Genomic DNA, 19,943 nt, shown 5'->3' on the forward strand with positions numbered 1-19,943 from the left:
ATCTTTCTGAAGGTCTTTTGCAGTCAAACAGGGGTTTTTATTTGCTTTTCTAGCAATCCAATGAGCAGTTCTTTCAGAAAGTTTTCTTCATCTTCCAGACCTCACCTTGATCTCCACTGTTTCTGTTAACTGCCATGTCTTAACATTACGATCTGAGGAAACAGCTACCTGAAAACACTTTGCTATGTTCTTGTAGCTTCTCCTGCTTTGTGAGCATCAATTATTTTGTTATTCAGAATGCGAGGGAGTTGCTTAGAGGAGCCCATGGCTGTTGATTTTAGGGACAAGTTTGAGGAGTCAGAGAATTTATACAGCTTTGAAATCTGCATCATCTGACCTTTCCTAATGAAGAATTTGAACAAGCCACAGCTCAATGAGCTAATTAAGGTCTGGAACCTTGGTAAAAGTTACCTGAGAACTCAAATGTATTGGGGTGCCCAAACTTTCGCATGGCGTTCCTTTTCTTTTTTTCACTCTCCAATTGTACAAAACAAAAATAATACACAAATCTTGCAGAAAACGCTGAAAAGAAATGTGTCATCTTTACGTTTATGCCTTTTGGTGATTAGTTCATCTTCTGCTCACTTAACTATTCACAGTAACAGACATTTTCAGTGGGGCGGCACGGTGGTGTAGTGGCTAGCGCTGTCGCCTCACAGCAAGAAGGTCCGGGTTCAAGCCCCGTGGCCGGCGAGGGCCTTTCTGTGCGGAGTTTGCATGTTCTCCCCGTGTCCGCGTGGGTTTCCTCCGGGTGCTCCGGTTTCCTCCAAAGACATGCAGGTTAGGTTAACTGGTGACTCTAAATTGACCGTAGGTGTGAATGTGAGTGTGAATGGTTGTCTGTGTCTATGTGTCAGCCCTGTGATGACCTGGCGACTTGTCCAGGGTGTACCCCGCCTTTCGCCCGTAGTCAGCTGGGATAGGCTCCAGCTTGCCTGCGACCCTGTAGAACAGGATAAAGCGGCTAGAGATAATGAGATGACACATTTTCAGTAAAGGTGCCCAAACTTTTGCATGTTTTGTACAAAACAAAATCTCAGAAAAATCTTGCAAGGTTGTTCATATGTACCGATCTTTTATCTTTTTTTTTTAATCATTGTCAGGAGTGCAGCACTGGATGTTGAACCTATTTACACTTTTCGAGGACATAGGTGAGTATTAGATTCAGCTGTCAATATGAGGTCAAAGTTTGATTCATGTTAGAATCAGACAGATTGAATTGCATTAAAATTGAGATCCCCAGATTTCTAGTAAAAGGTCTGTGTGTGTGTGTGTGTGTGTGTGTGTGTGTGTGTGTGTGTGTGTGTGTGTGTGTGTGTGTGTAGTGGAGCAGTCCTCTCTCTAGCCATGGGTGAGGAAGGGAAGTACTGCTACAGTGGAGGTCTGGATGGAAGCATACGTTGTTGGAAAAGTCCAGATCTTAATGTGGATCCTTATGACAACTATGGCAAGTCTACAGCATGGTTACTCATGTATATAGCCTTTTACAGTTACGTTTTAAGCAGTGTAAGGTTTGCTCAAATGTTGCAACTCAGCAGGGCTGAAATTTAAACTCTCAACATCCCAGTCAACAGGGCACTGTCATGCTGGAACTGGTTTGGGCTGAGCTGCTTAGTTCCAGCGAAGGGAAATCATAAGTCTACAGTATGCAAAGACATTCTTGACAGTTTTGTGCTTTTAACTTGTGGAAACAGTTTGGGGAGGAACCATATACAGGCGTGATGGTCAGGTGTCCACATACTTTTGGCAGTCCAATGTATATCTAGTACCTCTTCCAATAAATGACAAAAGATTTTCAAAGTCATAATATGTGCTATGACTGTCCAATTATTAGTGCATTTCTAACACTTGTTTGTTGCTCCAGGTCCATTTCTATTTTTATTTTGCCATATTTGGTATAATTTCAAAAATGTTTTGGATAACTAAACTCTAAAGCATTTGCATTTATTTTAGTGCTGTCAAGCGATTAAAATATTTAATCGCGATTAATGTCGCGACTGTCATAGTTAACTCGCGATTAATCGCAATTTAATCGCACATTTTTGTCACACGAAAAACCATTGTAATTCTCTTACCAGCATAAAAAAGTGAATGGGCTTGTTTTGTACCAATGTTTTTCTTATTGCAAAGCATAACACGTCTTGACACAGCCACCGCAAACTGAAACCTAAGCTGAGCACCGTGGCTCTTCGTCCCGAGACTAACAAGAGAACCATGAGTGAAGTGATCTACTGCTTGAGTTAGTCTATCAGAGAGACAGGTTACACAGTGACGGTAGGCTTGACATGCTTGATTATAATATAAAGTACACTATTATATTAACTTTAAGTTGTTCGTTGATAAATATTGCATTGAATCTGATCTTTACTGTTTCAGCTCACTTAACACATTTTGTACTTTTACACTTTCTGCCTGTTGATGCGTCGCGCTGTCCAATCAGAGGCGGCCAAATTTGCATATTACAGGAAGGATTTCTGGGATAGCATTGAGTTTACAGTTCAGAGGGATCTGGCTTCTTTAGACGCTGTCTTCTTAAAACTGAATAAATATTTAAAAAGAGCCAAATGAGCCAGTCTTTTGAACGGCTCTTTTCAAAGAACGGATCACAAAGATGCGGATCCCATCAAAGAGCCATAAATCCCATCTCTACTAGCGCGCCCTGCCCGCGCTGGTTCTTTGGGCGAGGAGGGCAGAGGACTCTGGCTGTGCGGGGCGTGGCATTACAGTCTAGCTGCTATCGTTTTTCTAAGCAAAGTCTCTGTTCCAAGTTCCTGGCAGTTTCAAAAGCTTATGAAAAACCTACATCATGTCACAGAGCGTTAATCTTGCGATAAAAAAATTATCGCCGTTAAAATTGAGTCAAGTTAACGCGTTAATAACGCAACATTTTTGACAGCACTAATTTATTTGCATGTTATTCACGAAAATTTCATAAACAGAGCTTTGGAGTGGCTGAAGTTAGAGGGAGCGAAAAAATATTTGACTTTACACCTTCGCCCATGTAAAGTCTAAAGCATTTTATAAAAGCATTTGAAAAGAAAGTTCATTATAAACGGTTTTTGAAATGTTGTCCATGAGATTTCAGACCTGGGTTGGTGTGCCCACTCATCACATGTCTCCAGTAATGATCATAAGTATGTTACAATTAAAAAATAAAACGTACTGTTTAGATTTTGTGGCTGAAATATTCCTCACTGATTCAGCGTGCTCAAGTGGGTTCGAGTCTTGTACTTTTTAAAAATCGATTTTATTGGTTAAAAAACAAGAAATGTATGAAAAGTTATAGGACATAAATATAAGTTCGTGACGGATCATAAGTGATGCTCATTTTATTGCAGATGTTACTGCACTCATAATGCTCAAATTTTTTTTTTTAATCTTATGCACTTAAGTACTTTCTCAAAATTATGGCACAGTCACACCACATGAATATTTTTATGACCATGGCCAATATGTTGAGGAAAAATCCCTAAATTCATACCGGTGCTTTTTTTTTTTACATAAATACAGTCAGTTACATAAATATTTGGATATTGATGTTATTTTCGCTGCCTACCACAGTATTTCAGAGTTGAAATTAAAACATGAATAGCAGTTCAAAGTGCAGACTTTCAGCTGGAACTGAAAGTAATCGGACAATTGCCTGCTCAGCTGTTCCATGTCCAGGTGTGTGTTATTCCTCTCATTATTATATCCCCGCTCCGAAGGAGGGGGGTATACTGTTTTTTGTTTTTTTTTAACCTCTGTCCATTCGTCCGTATCTCCGTCCATCCGAAACACCCTTTTTCTCAGCAACTGCAAATCACAACTGCTTGATATTTGGTACCAAGCTTCAGCTTGGGGTTCTGTACCGTTTATACCATTTTCAGGTCTGTCGGACATCAACTTCCTGTTTACTGACTGAATGTATTTACGAAACATATAGGGTGGATTTACAAAATTTTCCTAACACTTTTCTCAGCAACTACAGATCACAGCTACTTGATATTTGGTACTGAGCTTCAGCTTGGGGTTCTGTAGTGTGTATACCGTTTTCAGGTCTGTCACACATCGACTTCCTGTTTACCGACTGAATGTATTTACGAAACATATAGGGTGGATTTACAAAATTTTTGCAACACTTTTCTCAGCAACTACAAATCACAACTGCTTGATTCATAATTAGTGTCCTATTTCTTCGATTACTTGCATTCTGATATAAGCGAGAGCGGGGGTATACGTAAGTGAGCAGTAGCTCACAGATGATTTTGTTTTACCTACAAGTAAGCCTATAAAAAGCTCTAGAGTTGATTTTAAGTGTGGCATTAGCATTTGGATTCTCATCTCATCTCATTATCTCTAGCCGCTTTATCCTTCTACAGGGTCGCAGGCAAGCTAGAGCCTATCCCAGCTGACTACGGGCAAAAGGCGGGGTACACCCTGGACAAGTCGCCAGGTCATCACAGGGCTGACACATAGACACAGACAACCATTCACACTCACATCTACGGTCAATTTAGAGTCACCAGTTAACCTAACCTGCATGTCTTTGGACTGTGGGGGAAACCGGAGCACCCGGAGGAAACCCACGCGGACACGGGGAGAACATGCAAACTCCTCACAGAAAGGCCCTCGCCGGCCCCGGGGCTCGAACCCAGGACCTTCTTGCTGTGAGGCGACAGCGCTAACCACTACACCACCGTGCCGCCCCATTTGGATTCTGTTGCTGTTAATTTTCAACATGAAATCCAAAGTGCTGTCACTCCCAGTGAAGCAAAACTTCATGAACCTGAGAAATCGAAACAAACCCATCAGAGAGATGGCAAAACATTATATGTGGCCAAATCAACAGTTTAGTGCATTCTTAAAGAGATAGAATATATTGGTAAGCTCAGGAACACCAAAAACTCCAAAGACCATGGGAAATAAATGTGGTGGATGACAGAAGAATTCTTTCCCTCCTGGTGAAGAAAAACCTTTTCACAACAGTTGGCCAGATCAAGGACAACCTCCAGGAGGTCAGTGTTTTGGTGTCAACAATCAAGAGAAGACTCCACCAGAATTACCCCATAATGTAAACTAGTTATAAACCTCAAAATTAAAAACCAGATTCTGGTTTGCACAAAAGAAACATATATAAAGCCCTGACACTTAAAACCTGGAACTGGTTTCTCTTCTGTTTATTGATGTGACAAAAGCAGTCGTATGAATTCTGAAATGTATGGGGCGATATTGTCTGCTCAGATTCAGCCAAATGCTTCAAAACTCATTGGACAACCCATCACAGTACAGATGGAGAATGACCAGAAACTTACTTTGAAAGCAACTCAAGACTTCTTGAAAGCACAGCTGTGGAATGTTCTGCAATGGCCAAGTCAATCCCGTGACCTGAATCCAATGACCCTAACCCATAACTACGTTGCTTGTTTACCGCAATGCATTATGGGTGATACCTGGGTTCAGCTCCGCTGTATTGTTTACTTTCGCCTTTGTTAAACACTGCATTGTTCTGTCTAACTGGTTTTAACCATGCTGCCTAAAGGGAATTGCCATGTGCCCTACTGTGTCTCCACAATAAAGAGGACACCTAAGTTGAGCTTTTATCAGCTGCCAGTCAAGAAGAAGAGAAGAAAGAAATGGATAAGTTTAATTTGCAATGAAAACCTTCTAACTGAATCGAAGTGTTTGTAGCTTACATTTCTTTGGTGGGAAAAAGACGTACGAGTACTTAAACTGTGACCCAGCAATATTTCCACGGTCTGCGGAACGGCCTTCGGTTATAGAAGATTATAACAATCGACACTGTTCATCGTCTGAAACTAGCGATATTCCAAAGCCTGTAAAACAAAGAAGCATTCTTTGGCCTTTGCCTCTCAACATACCGAAGCACTCGGCAGCCGAATGAGCCTGTCGGACTAATAAAACTCCCAAACCACCAAGGGTTCTCTTTCGGGTATGCGTAATGTTCAGTGTACCTTACTAGCGGCATTTATTGAAGAAAATGCATTTATACTGAACATGACACGGCAGATCAGCGGGCTTCCAAAGTTTTTTTTTTTTTGTAATGTTTCCTGATATCAAGTTTTATTTAACTAATCACTCATTTATCACTTGGACTGTTATCCGCCCACAAATCCCCTGCGAGAGCGCTGCTCCGCGCCAATTCCCGATATTCAGATAGATTTGTTTTCTACAACCCCGATTCCAAAAAAGTTGGGACAAAGTACAAATTGTAAATAAAAATGGAATGCAATAATTTACAAATCTCAAAAACTGATATTGTATTCACAATAGAACATAGACAACATACCAAATGTCGAAAGTGAGACATTTTGAAATTTCATGCCAAATATTGGCTCATTTGAAATTTCATGACAGCAACACATCTCAAAAAAGTTGGGACAGGGGCAATAAGAGGCTGGAAAAGTTAAAGGTACAAAAAAGGAACAGCTGGAGGACCAAATTGCAACTCATTAGGTCAATTGGCAATAGGTCATTAACATGACTGGGTATAAAAAGAGCATCTTGGAGTGGCAGCGGCTCTCAGAAGTAAAGATGGGAAGAGGATCACCAATCCCCCGAATTCTGCGCCGACAAATAGTGGAGCAATATCAGAAAGGAGTTCAACAGTGTAAAACTGCAAAGAGTTTGAACATATCATCATCTACAGTGCATAATATCATCAAAAGATTCAGAGAATCTGGAAGAATCTCTGTGCGTAAGGGTCAAGGCCGGAAAACCATACTGGGTGCCCGTGATCTTCAGGCCCTTAGACGGCACTGCATCACATACAGGCATGCTTCTGTATTGGAAATCACAAAATGGGCTCAGGAATATTTCCAGAGAACATTATCTGTGAACACAATTCACCGTGCCATCCGCCGTTGCCAGCTAAAACTCTATAGTTCAAAGAAGAAGCCGTATCTAAACATGATCCAGAAGCGCAGACGTCTTCTCTGGGCCAAGGCTCATTTAAAATGGACTGTGGCAAAGTGGAAAACTGTTCTGTGGTCAGACGAATCAAAATTTGAAGTTCTTTATGGAAATCAGGGATGCCGTGTCATTCGGACTAAAGAGGAGAAGGATGACCCAAGCTGTTATCAGCGCTCAGTTCAGAAGCCTGCATCTCTGATGGTATGGGGTTGCATTAGTGCGTGTGGCATGGGCAGCTTACACATCTGGAAAGACACCATCAATGCTGAAAGGTATATCCAGGTTCTAGAGCAACATATGCTCCCATCCAGACGACGTGTCTTTCAGGGAAGACCTTGCATTTTCCAACATGACAATGCCAAACCACATACTGCATCAATTACAGCATCATGGCTGCGTAGAAGAAGGGTCCGGGTACTGAACTGGCCAGCTTGCAGTCCAGATCTTTCACCCATAGAAAACATTTGGCGCATCATAAAACGGAAGATACGACAAAAAAGACCTAAGACAGTTGAGCAACTAGAATCCTACATTAGACAAGAATGGGTTAACATTCCTATCCCTAAACTTGAGCAACTTGTCTCCTCAGTCCCCAGACGTTTACAGACTGTTGTAAAGAGAAAAGGGGATGTCTCACAGTGGTAAACATGGCCTTGTCCCAACTTTTTTGAGATGTGTTGTTGTCATGAAATTTAAAATCACCTAATTTTTCTCTTTAAATTATACATTTTCTCAGTTTAAACATTTGATATGTCATCTATGTTCTATTCTGAATAAAATATGGAATTTTGAAACTTCCACATCATTGCATTCCATTTTTATTTACAATTTGTTCTTTGTCCCAACTTTTTTGGAATCGGGGTTGTAGATAAAGTTTAACTGGTGCAATATAAGTCCTCAGAAATGAGACATTCTGAGGTTCGATGTTGTTGTTGTACAGTGTGGTAGACTCGATCTAGACTCTGACCTTCTCACCAAGCTTGATTTGAATTCAGATTTTCCTGCTGTAAACCCTCGATATGTTCTCCATCTCTATAAATCACCAATTTCATTGTCTTCCACAACGGAGCATTGCAAAATCACTCCTCTCACATCACATCGCTCTCACGTAAAATTGATCTGACATCCGTCACATTGCTCAACTACCGACCCTGGCTATCCCCCACAATGCATTGCGGTAAACAAGTGATGACGTAGTTATGCTCGGGGGCTATTGAGCATGCATTTCACTTGGTGAAGGCAAAATACCCCAACAATAAAAAGGAGCAGGAGACGGCTACAGTAAATTCCTGGAAGACCAACAGCAGGGAAGAAATCCAGCATTTGGTCATGTCTGTGGGTTCCAGGTTTCAGGCAGTCAATGATGTCATTCATCTGATTTGGATGTAAAATGCCTTCAAATTAAAGTTGAACATCTGTACAGGCTATTTTTCTAGTGATTTTATATTTTCATGAATAATATTCACTGATCGGGGCAGCACGGTGGTGTAGTGGTTAGCGCTGTCGCCTCACAGCAAGAAGGTCCTGGGTTTGAGCCCCGGGGCCGGCGAGGGCCTTTCTGTGCGGAGTTTGCATGTTCTCCCCGTGTCCGCGTGGGTTTCCTCCGGGTGCTCCGGTTTCCCCCACAGTCCAAAGACATGCAGGTTAGGTTAACTGGTGACTCTAAATTGACCGTAGGTGTGAGTGTGAATGGTTGTCTGTGTCTATGTGTCAGCCCTGTGATGACCTGGCGACTTGTCCAGGGTGTACCCCGCCTTTCACCTGTAGTCAGCTGGGATAGGCTCCAGCTTGCCTGCGACCCTGTAGAAGGATAAAGCAGCTAGAGATAATGAGATGAGATGAATATTCACTGATCACTGAATATTAAACACCTGCCTGTATGTATACATGATATTCCAAATATCAAAAACAAATTCCATCGATTGGATAAGATTTTGAACTTTGTTTTTGTGCTTGTGTTTTTTTTTTTTCTGATATAAAATACAGACCAAGGTGTTGAGAGTGCTGTGTTATTAGGACATGAGGACTCGGTGTGGGATCTTGCGTATTCGTCCAACCTAAAACGCCTGGCCTCCTGCTCAGCAGACGGCACTGTGCGTATCTGGGATGCTCAGAGCTCCACACCCTGTATAACTGTTTTTAACAAAGAGAAAGGTGGGTGTGTAATCTGTCTGTCATATACTACACATGTGCTCGGGCAGAAAGCAGATGATAATGAATGTGGAATTGTTAAAATGCCTTGTGTATATCTTACTGTCTCAGGTCTAGTCATTCCTAGTCTGCAAGTATTCCATGAGTAATTTTTTTTTCTTTTAATATGAAAACTAATTTATACTGTATTTCTATAATTAATTCAGCATGAATAAATAATAAAAAATATCTTATTAACCTTCTAAAAACAGCAACTCGCTTCAGGTATTTATCGAGAAACATGTACACTACCGTTCAAAAGTTTCGGGTCACCCAGACAATTTTGTGTTTTCCATGAAAAGTCACACTTTTATTTTCCACCATAAGTTGTAAAATGAATAGAAAATATAGTCGAGACATTTTTCTGGCCATTTTGAGCATTTAATCGACCCCACAAATGTGATGCTCCAGAAACTCAATCTGCTCAAAGGAAGGTCAGTTTTATAGCTTCTCTAAAGAGCTCAACTGTTTTCAGCTGTGCTAACATGATTGTACAAGGGTTTTCTAATCATCCATTAGCCTTCTGAGGCAATGAGCAAACACATTGTACCATTAGAACACTGGAGTGAGAGTTGCTGGAAATGGGCCTCTATACACCTATGGAGATATTGCACCAAAAACCAGACATTTGCAGCTAGAATAGTCATTTAGCACATTAGCAATGTATAGAGTGGATTTCTGATTAGTTTAAAGTGATCTTCATTGAAAAGAACAGTGCTTTTCTTTCAAAAATAAGGACATTTCAAAGTGACCCCAAACTTTTGAATGGTAGTGTATGTTTATAGAGTACATTGATTGTCATGCTAGGAACAAATGGTGTATATATGAGAAACGAGTTCGAGTTTCAGAGTAAACGGTGTACATTTTTCTTCTCAAGCTCTCAAAAAACAAAACTTTCTCTACGACAGAACATGGAACTCCTACTTCTGTTGCCTTTGGGAACGTCGACCTGTCCCAGGCTGTTGTGTCCTTTGATACTGGTGAGACTGTCCTCTACGACCTCAACACAGAGCAAAGCATCATGGTCCTAGAGACCCAGACAAAGGATGGTGAGCAAGATGAATTAAATCAATTGCTTAACTCCGTCTACTCCGTAGACCCTTGGAAAGGGACAGATTTTTCATAAAAGATGGCGGATGCCTTCATGCCTATAATTAGTCACTTTGGTGATTTCAGTTCGTTTATTTTAAAATACGTTCATACTGAACACAAGCAGTCCTTTTTACCTTTACTTTTCTAAACCTGAATATTGTAATGATTTACGTCCTCATGATCCAGTGTCCTACAGAAAAGAATGGGTTCCCTATTGAGATTCTTCCTCATGTTTTCTCCAGGAGTTTTTCTTACCACTGTCGCCTCTTGTTTGCCCATTAGGGATTTAAATCTACATCTGGATTATTGTAAAGCTAGTTTTTGAAAATGTCTCTTGTTAAAAACACTCTAAAAATCAAAAACAATTGAACGTTGCATCTGCAAAATCCTTTCTTTAAAAAAAAGGATGTTTTCCCAGTGTTTTTCTTTTTCCAAAGAACATGAGTAAAATCAGTTGCAGTTGAAATCAAACAATCTATCAGCTAATCTTATCTCTGGAAACTCATAAGTTTGAAAGCTCCACTGCAGTAACTGGTCCTGATTTTTCGTGAAATATGCAGTTGGTTGGTGCAGTGTGTTCCGCGGTGTTCTATTGAAGATCATCACAGTATATTTTTAAAAACTGTACTGACACAATTTCACATGATAATGAGAAAAATATTACCTCATCCCATGTCCTGAATGACCACCTATTACATCTCACGGGATTATCAGGGATGAGTTTTTTCCGCTTTCCGGCGGATTTCCGCTTTTTCTGAGTAAAAATCGACCTTTTTATATTATGCCAAATCCGTTGAGATTTTTTTTCATTTATTGAGGGGGGTTGGGGTATGTTCCTTCGTGATACTCAAGCGTAATTCATTCCTACGACGATGTTACATGTTTACATTTTCGCCATCTTTAGTCTCGCCAAGTCTCGTGGTAGAATCCGTGTTCTCAACAATGTAATTGGCCAAAACATCGATGGCGAGAGCATGATAGCCAATCATAAGTTCTTACAAAAGTACCCACATCCGTTCTATTTTATCGAAACTTGCAACTTGCACATGTTCATCGTCGCTGCTCTTCAAAAATACGTTTCTCTTTCGTATCGGCTTTTTTTTTTTTAAAGTTTATCCCATAAACTTAGCATTCGTTTGATTTAATACATTGAACATGTATATGATGGTAAATCTGAATTAATGCTGACAGTTTTGAAAACTTTAAATATTTCAAAAGACTTTTTGAAGAAATCATATGCAACTAATGAGGACATAGGGAGAAAAGGTCAGTCACCCTAAGAAATTTTATTTAATATATGAACATTTTGATAATTAATAGAACTTAAGTTTAATGTGAATTTAGTTTGTCATTTTTGTTGATCATGAATTATAGCCATTCCCTTGAATGTAGAATGTGATTTTATTTTGAATTCAAACAATACTCCTATTGATTTGATACACATTTTCATGTAAATATATAAAAAAGACAACAGATTTTTTTTTAATCTACTACAGCTCAGATTGCAGGAAAAGTGGTTTGAAAGGCCTTATTTTTCAAAATTTTCCTGGGGGGGGGTATCCCTCCCAGACCCCCTGTTGGCTTCGTTTTCTGCTTTTTTGATGACCACCCACTCTCATCCCTGGATTATAGAGCTGCACATTAGTCATACATAATCTGTGTGTGTACATCAATATCATATTTCCGTGTTTGTTGGACTCTGCAGGCAATCAACTGATTAACTGTGTGGTCAGCCATCCATCCCAACCAATCTCAATCACTGCCCACGAGAACCGTACCATCCGCTTCATGGACAACAAGACAGGTGTGTTTTTGTTTGTGGGTATGTAAAGGAGTATCTTAGTTGCGAATCACATTTTTGTGGGGCAGCTACCATTAATAACACAAGCATTTCCTGTTGTATTTGGGAATGGACGACAGAAGCCATTTCATTCTACTGTCTAATTGTCTGCACACCTGTTTATCCAAAACGGCAAGATGGGTTTTTAAAAATTCCCTGTTAAATGTGAACATCACTTCAAAGAACCACAAGAGAAATTGAAGTTACAGTGTCTTGCAAAAGTATTCATCCCCCTTGGTGTTTGTCCTGTTTTGTCATGTTACAAGCTGGAATTAAAATGGATTTTTTGGGGGTTAGCACCATTTGATTTACACAACATGCCTACCACTTTAAAGGTGCATTTTTTATTTATTGTGACACAAACAATAATTAAGATGAAAAAAATGAAATCGGGAGTGTGCATTGGTATTCTCCCCCCCCCCCCCCAGCCAATACTTTGGAGCAGTTGGAGTTGGAACTGCTCCAACTCCTTCAAGTTAGATGGGTTGCGTTGGTGTACAGCAATCTTCAAGTTATGCCACAGGTTCTCAATTGGATTGAGGTCTGGGCTTTGACTAGGCCATTCCAAGACATTTAAATGTTTCCCTTTAAAGCACTCCAGTGGAGCTTTAGCAGTATGTTTAGGGTCATTGCCCTGCTGGAATGTGAACCTTCGTCCCAGTCTCAAACCTCTGGCTGAGTCAAACAGGTTTTCCTCCAGAATTGCCCTGTATTTAGTGCCATCCATCTTTCCTTCAGTCCTGATCAGCTTTCCTGTCCCTGCAGATGAAAAACATCCCCACAGCATGATGCTGCCACCACCATGCTTCACTGTAGGAATGGTGTTCTCAGGGTGTTGGGTTTGTGCCACACATGGTGTTTCCCATGATGGCCAAAAAGATCAGTTTTAGTCTCATTTGACCAGAGAATCTACTTCCATGTGTTTGGGGAGTCTGCCACATGCTGTTGGGCAAACTCCAAATGTGTTTTCTTATTTTTATTTTTTTTTATTTAAGCCCCACTCTGTGGAGTGTACAGCTTAAAGTGGCCCTATGGACAGATACTCCCGTCTCTGCTCTGGATCTTTGCAGCTCCTTCAGTGTTATCTTTGGTGTCTTTGTTGCATTTCTGATGAATGCCCTCCTCACCCGGTCTGTGAGTTTTGGTGGGTGGCTTTCTCTTGTCAGGTTTGTAGTGGTGCCATGTTCTTTCCAATTTGCTATAATGGATTTAATGGTGCTCCCTGGAATATTCAAAGTTTGGGATATTCTTTATAACCCAACCCTGATCTATACTTCTCCACAACTTTGTCTCTGACCTGTTTTGAGGCTCCTTGGTTTTCATGTTGCTTGCTTAGTAGTGTTGCAGAGTCAGGGTCCTTCCAGAACAGGTTGATTTATACAGACATCATGTGACGGATCATGTGACACTTTGATTGCACACAGGTGGATCTTAATCAACTAATTATGTGACTTATGAAGTGAATTGGTTGGAGCAGCTCTTATTTAGGGGTTTCATACGAAAGGGGGTGAATACCTATGCACACTCCAGATTTCTGTTTTTTCATCTTAATTATTGTTTGTGTCACAATCAAACAACTATTTTCACCTTTAAAGTGGTCGGCATGTTGTGTAAATCAAATGGTGCTAACCCTCCAAAATTCCATTTTAATTCCAGCTTGTAATGCAACAAAACAGGACAAACACCAAGGGGGATGAATACTTTTGCAAGACACTGCACTAAACTGTATAGAAATTTTTTCCCCCTCCTTCTTCCCTTCTATCTTGTGTAATTTATACTTTTCTGCCCATTTGCCAACAGGGAAGGTCATTCACTCCATGGTGGCTCATCTCGATGCCGTCACCTGCCTTACCACTGACCCTAAAGGCAGTTACCTCATCTCTGGCAGTGAGTATAACAACATACTTCCTTCTCTTAATCTGAATCAAACATCAGTTGTTTGTTAAAAGATCTTTAAAACATACAGTATACATTATATACATTGTAATGTTTATTTGCCCCATGCACATTTTAGCCATACTGCTAGCATCACTGACAAATTAGTAACTTAAATGAAAATGTAACATGCAAAATATAAACATTTTAAAAAATACATATAATCACACAAAAGAGCTGAACCGCTCTGAGCCTCTTCGAAATGAGCCCTGACATGTATGTCAGGGCTCATTTATAGTAAGTATGAAAGGTGTGAAGGACTGTGTTGGTTTTTGCATGATGAGTAGTATTATTTATATTACCATGGTGAGAGTATCAATAAATGTCACGCCATATAATCAGGGCGTGTGGCATAATTCCAAAGTACATTATGCAACGTGGCATAAACTTCACGGATATGAGTGATTCCACGCTTATGGGTACTGAAATGGAGACATGAACTTATTCACCTAAAACCATTTCTTTTTTTACCATCAGGTCACAAAACATGTAATCTTTAATGAATGATATGTTAAAAGATAACTTTAATTTTCTGAGATGTAATAAAAACATATTTATATGCCAAAGTCAAGCCTATGAGTTCCAAAATGATGTCTGTTCCATTACTTCTGTTACGATTGTCCATCTCGCGTCTGTTACAAATTAATTACAATCTAGCTATATACCATGTTAATCTTATTGAAAGAATGTGTATGTTTATTCTACTACACATGTTTATTAATTATATTTGCTAAAACATCACCTTCCTATGTTTCAAAAAGTAATTCTACATTGTTAAAATTGAGAATATATATGTCCACAACACTTCTGTTACGTTCTGACTTTGGCATATAAATATGTTTTTATTACATCTCAGAAAATTAAAGTTATCTTTTAACATATCATTCATTAAAGATTACATGTTTTGTGACCTGATGGTAAAAAAAAGAAATGGTTTTAGGTGAATTTTTAAAAATAAGTTAATGTCCCCATTTCAGTACCCATAAGCGTGGAATCACTCATATATAACTGAAGGGGGACAGTCAGTTAGACATGCATATTGTGAGTCATTGCCGTAGTTCCTCGAACAGGTAACAGAAACTGAGGCTAATAAACCATGGATTAAAGTTTTCCGTCGTGTGACGGATTTCCGTCAACTGAACTCTCCCAAGGCCAACTGTGAGGTTGGCGCTGATCCGAGGAGAATTAAAATGACGGGTGGTTGGGTAGAGATTGGGTTATAACACTGATGTGTTGCAACACCATCAACTATCAGCAGGGTTTATTTAACTTTTTTGTTTTTGAGCCATGCTTTGTGTCGTTCATTTCCTATGTTTGATCATGTTTAAACGTTCGCTGTCTACGGTGCGGCATTAAAAAAACATGCGCTGTCAAAATTGGCTAAATACATTCCCATGTGCTTGGCGTGCTTGTGTCTGACCATTTCTGTTTTGTATTAAATTAAATCTTGCCAAAATTACTTAGTTCAAACCTGGACATGTAGAAATAGAGCATGTTAAAAAAAAAACGAAAAAATAAACCCCGGAAAGCCCGCTCCTCTGCTTCAGCCAGACTTGAAGACCTGACGATGCAATGCTTGCAGACTGTCAGAAGTAATTAGACCTAAATTTATAGCTAACAAATCAGCAGACGCCCCAACAATTATTATTTTTGTTAGGCCAGTGTGTAAGGTATGTTAGAACCGTGCCTTAGCCTACGTTATATCACAATTTATAGGACGTTTGAGGAGTTGGAGGCTGCGAGCGCAATGATGTTCCGACATGCGCTAAACTTTATTCCCTGAAAATCATACACCAGCGTTCAATGCCCCAAACAGTCAAAATGTCTAGAAGACTACGGTTAAATAATAATCATAGCCTACTAAGTTAAATTACGTCAAAACATCTGTTTCTGGCCTATGAAATGATGGAGGAACATGAGAACGAACGCAAAGTAGATAGCAGCCAACTTCACGCGATCTTTTAGGTAACTTAACACTCGTGTTGGCCACAATATTTCTCTTAATAAAATCTTGAATTGTTTTTGAAGTCGTATTCAACACAAAGTAAGGTCAAATTATAATTTTAATGTAAGCGAAGATCCAAACTTTTTTCTATATTGACGTCGAGCATAGAGGAGCATGTCATTCTGCTTTCGGTTTCGGCAGCATGGATGCGCTTTACATGAAAGAAGGCACTGATGTGTCTGCCATCGATAAAGGTGTAAAAAACAAGTGGAGGTGGGCTTGGCTGTACGAAATAGGTGAAAACGGAAAGCCATTTAGTTCATGGTGCAAAAAACTAAACATTCCAGGCGCTTGCATTTGTGTGGTTTGCCACAAAAAATAATATACGGAAGCAATGGAAAGAGAGTGCAATAAATTGAATATATTAATCCATTAATTAATTGATAATAAAGTTATCACTTCTAAGTTAACCATTCTCAGAATTTCATCGAAATCCACCCATAACCCCCCCGTAGAATTTCATCGAAATCCACCCATAACCCCCCCCGTAGAATTTCATCGAAATCCACCCATAACCCCCCCGTAGAATTTCATCGAAATCCACCCATAACCCCCCCCGTAGAATTTCATCGAAATCCACCCATAACCCCCCCGTAGAATTTCATCGAAATCCACCCATAACCCCCCGTAGAATTTCATCGAAATCCACCCATCCCCCCCGTAGAATTTCATCGAAATCCACCCATCCCCCCCCGTAGAATTTCATCGAAATCCACCCATAACCCCCCCCCGTAGAATTTCATCGAAATCCACCCATCCCCCCTGTAGAATTTCATCGAAATCCACCCATAACCCCCCCGTAGAATTTCATCGAAATCCACCCATCCCCCCCGTAGAATTTCATTGAAATCCACCCATAACCCTGCCCCCCCGTAGAATTTCATCGAAATCCACCCATCCCCCCCGTAGAATTTCATCGAAATCCACCCATCCCCCCCCGTAGAATTTCATCGAAATCCACCCATCCCCCCCCGTAGAATTTCATCGAAATCCACCCATAACCCCCCCCCATAGAATTTCATCGAAATCCACCCATCCCCCCCGTAGAATTTCATCGAAATCCACCCATCCCCCTGTAGAATTTCATCGAAATCCACCCATAACCCCGCCCCCCCCCGTAAATTTTCAGTCAAAATTTTTTTTTTTTTGCTTTAATCCATGTAATAAACAAACCTTGTTAGTATTCCTCTGACAGGGTGGATCAGTGTTATTGCACCTGCAGTCAGAATGACATCTAAATATCTTAGACATTAAATCGGGAAGGAAATGTTAAAATCTGGAACCATCACGAGCAGATCAGTTAAACTGTCATCTCTGATATAATATCACAAGTTCTGACTTCTCAGACAGCACTGCCATATGAACATCATGCCACACAAACAGGAAGTGAGGCATAATTCCATTATACAATGGTGTGATGTGCTCAAAATTCACATGTATGATCACTGATGAGGCATGAACATTCAAACAGTGATTCATTGAGCTTGCGCACTAACCAGAAAGAGGAAGTGGTTCTGAGGAAGTAATCTTTTAAAGCCTCCTCCTACTGGCTTCATCAGATTCATACCCAATCTGGGCAGCATGATGGGACATTATAAAGAGTGAATTCATGATGGAAAATAGTTGGCGATTGCTTAAAATATGTTCACCTAACATATTAATGTGGATTATTATTTTATAAGCTCAGAACTTTTTAATGTCATCGCTATAGCTTTAAAAAAAACATAGAGAAGAGCATGAAGATTTTTATTTTTCACTAAGATGCATCAAAATTGCAGCATACAGTATTTCGTCCATCGCATCAAGAAGTCTGAACTTCACGGTCACTCTATTTGTCTTTTTTTTAACCATCTTTTAAAAATGCTAACGTTCAGAGCTGCTGGCCAACACTTTAGACAGATTTTTAAAACTGGTGTTTGGCGGTGCTGCGTAACGCAGCCTGTATTGCTCATGTACTCGACCCATCATCTGGACCAATCACCGTATACTTATGCCACTCATGGTTCCTTTTGTGCTGGTGGAGAACCTACCTTGAAGTAGGAGCTGAAAAAGTTCCTGCAGTGCGGACGCACAAAAAAAGGGGCACTTCCTCCAGCAGTTTGAAGAACTATGAAAAAGTTTCTCCTGTCCGAAAGTGCCTCATCATTACAGCCATATCCGTGCATGTAAAGTTCTGACCAACTGTCACATTTAGTCTCCTCCAAGAAGAAGAATAAAATTCACAGGATTGCAGCTCATTTACGCTTCAATATTGAGTTCAAACTGACACGATTAAAAATGCAAAGTTTTGATTTTACTGATATGTTCAATAGCATGGCACCACAATTAAAAATTACACAACAGAAAGTCTTTCTTCGTTACTCCACAAGCATCATGCAGTGTACTGATATGTAGACTGCGTATTAAAAAAAAAAAAAGAAAAAAGTTTTTATCCCCCGCTGGCCGAAAGGCCCGAAGGGGGATGATGTCCGTCCATCCGTCTGTCCATCCTGGGAAGGGTGCTCACCTTCTGACATCAACTCCTCTCACAATTTTTGGACAAATTTCTCGAAGCTTGACAAAAGGCCTTGTTATATGATGGTAATACGCATATTGCAATTTCGTTTAATTTGGGCAAATTTTACCAGAGAGTTCTGGCCTTGATTATTAACAAACTTGTACTTTGACAATTTCATCAAGGTGTGCTTGCTTTCTGAAATCAACTTCCCTCACAATTTTTGGAGGGATTTCATGTAATTTGGCAAAAAGTTTTTATCCCCAGCTGGCTGAAAGGCCCGAAAGGGGATTATGTCGTGGCGATGTCCGTCCATCCCAGGAAGGGTGCTCACCTTCTGAAATCAACTTCCCTCACAATTTTGGAGGGATTTCATGTAATTTGGCAAAAAGTTTTTATCCCCCACTGGCTGAAAGGCCCGAAAGGGGATTATGTCGTGGCGATGTCCATCCGTCCATCCGTCCCAGGAAGGGTACTCACTTTCTGAAATCAAGTCCTCTCACAATTTTTGGAGGGATTTCATGTAATTTGGCAAAAAGTTTTTATCCCCCGCTGGCCGAAAGGCCCGAAAGGGGATTATGTCGTGGCGATGTCCGTCCATCCCAGGAAGGGTGCTCACCTTCTGAAATCAACTTCCCTCACAATTTTGGAGGGATTTCATGTAATTTGGCAAAAAGTTTTTATCCCCCACTGGCTGAAAGGCCCGAAAGGGGATTATGTCGTGGCGATGTCCATCCGTCCATCCGTCCCAGGAAGGGTACTCACTTTCTGAAATCAAGTCCTCTCACAATTTTTGGAGGGATTTCATGTAATTTGGCAAAAAGTTTTTATCCCCCGCTGGCCGAAAGGCCCAAAAGGGGATTATGTCGTGGCGATGTCCGTCCATCCCAGGAAGGGTGCTCACCTTCTGAAATCAACTTCCCTCACAATTTTGGAGGGATTTCATGTAATTTGGCAAAAAGTTTTTATCCCCCACTGGCTGAAAGGCCCGAAAGGGGATTATGTCGTGGCGATGTCCATCCGTCCATCCGTCCCAGGAAGGGTACTCACTTTCTGAAATCAAGTCCTCTCACAATTTTTGGAGGGATTTCATGTAATTTGGCAAAAAGTTTTTATCCCCCGCTGGCCGAAAGGCCCGAAAGGGGATTATGTCGTGGCGATGTCTGTCCATCCCAGGAAGGGTGCTCACCTTCTGAAATCAACTTCCCTCACAATTTTGGAGGGATTTCATGTAATTTGGCAAAAAGTTTTTATCCCCCACTGGCTGAAAGGCCCGAAAGGGGATTATGTTGTGGCGATGTCTGTCCGTCCATCCATCCCAGGAAGGGTACTCACTTTCTGAAATCAAGTCCTCTCACAATTTTTGGAGGGATTTCATGTAATTTGGCAAAAAGTTTTTATCCCCCGCTGGCCGAAAGGCCCGAAAGGGGATTATGTTGTGGCGATGTCCGTCCGTCCCAGGAAGGGTGCTCACC

General features: G+C 40.6%; 1 protein-coding gene across 2 annotated transcripts in view; it reads left to right on the forward strand.

Moving 5' to 3' along the window:
- Positions 1-19,943, forward strand: part of strn4 (striatin, calmodulin binding protein 4) — a 65,937-nt gene that overhangs the window by 43,380 nt on the left and 2,614 nt on the right. For both annotated transcript variants that reach the window (XM_060943220.1, XM_060943221.1), the window contains exons 10-15: positions 1,104-1,151; positions 1,326-1,447; positions 8,899-9,066; positions 10,011-10,151; positions 11,900-11,998; positions 13,835-13,921. In XM_060943220.1, coding sequence (XP_060799203.1) covers positions 1,104-1,151; positions 1,326-1,447; positions 8,899-9,066; positions 10,011-10,151; positions 11,900-11,998; positions 13,835-13,921 — 665 coding nt within the window. The remainder of the gene's footprint in view (positions 1-1,103; positions 1,152-1,325; positions 1,448-8,898; positions 9,067-10,010; positions 10,152-11,899; positions 11,999-13,834; positions 13,922-19,943) is intronic.

This window comes from Neoarius graeffei, chromosome 16 (assembly GCF_027579695.1).
Source record: "Neoarius graeffei isolate fNeoGra1 chromosome 16, fNeoGra1.pri, whole genome shotgun sequence".
Classification (NCBI taxonomy): Eukaryota; Metazoa; Chordata; class Actinopteri; order Siluriformes; family Ariidae; genus Neoarius; species Neoarius graeffei.